At 73.0% G+C, this 607-nt stretch overlaps 1 protein-coding gene across 1 annotated transcript in view; it reads left to right on the top strand.

The window, feature by feature from the left end:
- TSPAN32 (tetraspanin 32) overlaps positions 1 to 254 on the top strand; it is a 7,311-nt gene extending 7,057 nt beyond the window's left edge. The window contains exon 7 of the mRNA XM_012734330.1: positions 32 to 254. Coding sequence (XP_012589784.1) covers positions 32 to 254 — 223 coding nt within the window. The remainder of the gene's footprint in view (positions 1 to 31) is intronic.
- Positions 255 to 607: the final 353 nt, after the last annotated feature.

Below are 607 nucleotides of genomic sequence, written 5' to 3'. Positions count from 1 at the left end.
GAGGCCACCTCGCGGATGCACCTGCCCAGAGGGCCGAGAAGACAAGCACCGGCCACAGAGGGGGCGGGGCGCCCCAGACCAGCACACGGACGCGCTCCCCGGCCCCCGGCGGCCCCACGGCCAGCGACACGTCTGGGCGCCAGCCCCACGGCCTGTCCCCCGGGGGTGGGGCGGGGAAGGAGGGCCCCTACATCAACAGGCTCGAGCGAGCAGCCGAGGGGGCCCAGGGGACAGGCTGGGCAGAGGACCGCTGAGTGGCTTCAGGACACCCGGAGAGGCCTCAAGGTGGCGTCCGGCGGCCCAAACCCCCCCTCCGGGGAAGGACTTGGGGCCGGCAGGCTGTGGGCGGGCCCAGGGTGCGCCTGGCTGTCCGGGGCCACTCGCCCTCAAGGTCGCCCCGGCTGTGGGGTCCTGCTCTGGGCAGTCGAACTGCCCCCCGAGGCCTCTGCTCAAAATCCAGCCGGGCTCCCAGGCTCCGACCAAGGACACCGGACAGTCAGGAGCCAACTCCCAGGTGGGCCGCCCCCTGGTCCCACAGACGGGCCCCTGAAAGCAAGGACCAGCCAAGCTGGACGCCGAACTGACCGTGGCCAGTGCACCTTGGGGT

Source organism: Condylura cristata, unplaced genomic scaffold (genome assembly GCF_000260355.1).
Source record: "Condylura cristata isolate star-nosed mole 26May11 unplaced genomic scaffold, ConCri1.0 scaffold00054, whole genome shotgun sequence".
NCBI lineage: Eukaryota > Metazoa > Chordata > Mammalia > Eulipotyphla > Talpidae > Condylura > Condylura cristata.
The sequence above is the reverse complement of the archived record's forward strand: the minus strand, read 5'-3'. Positions and strand labels throughout refer to the sequence as shown.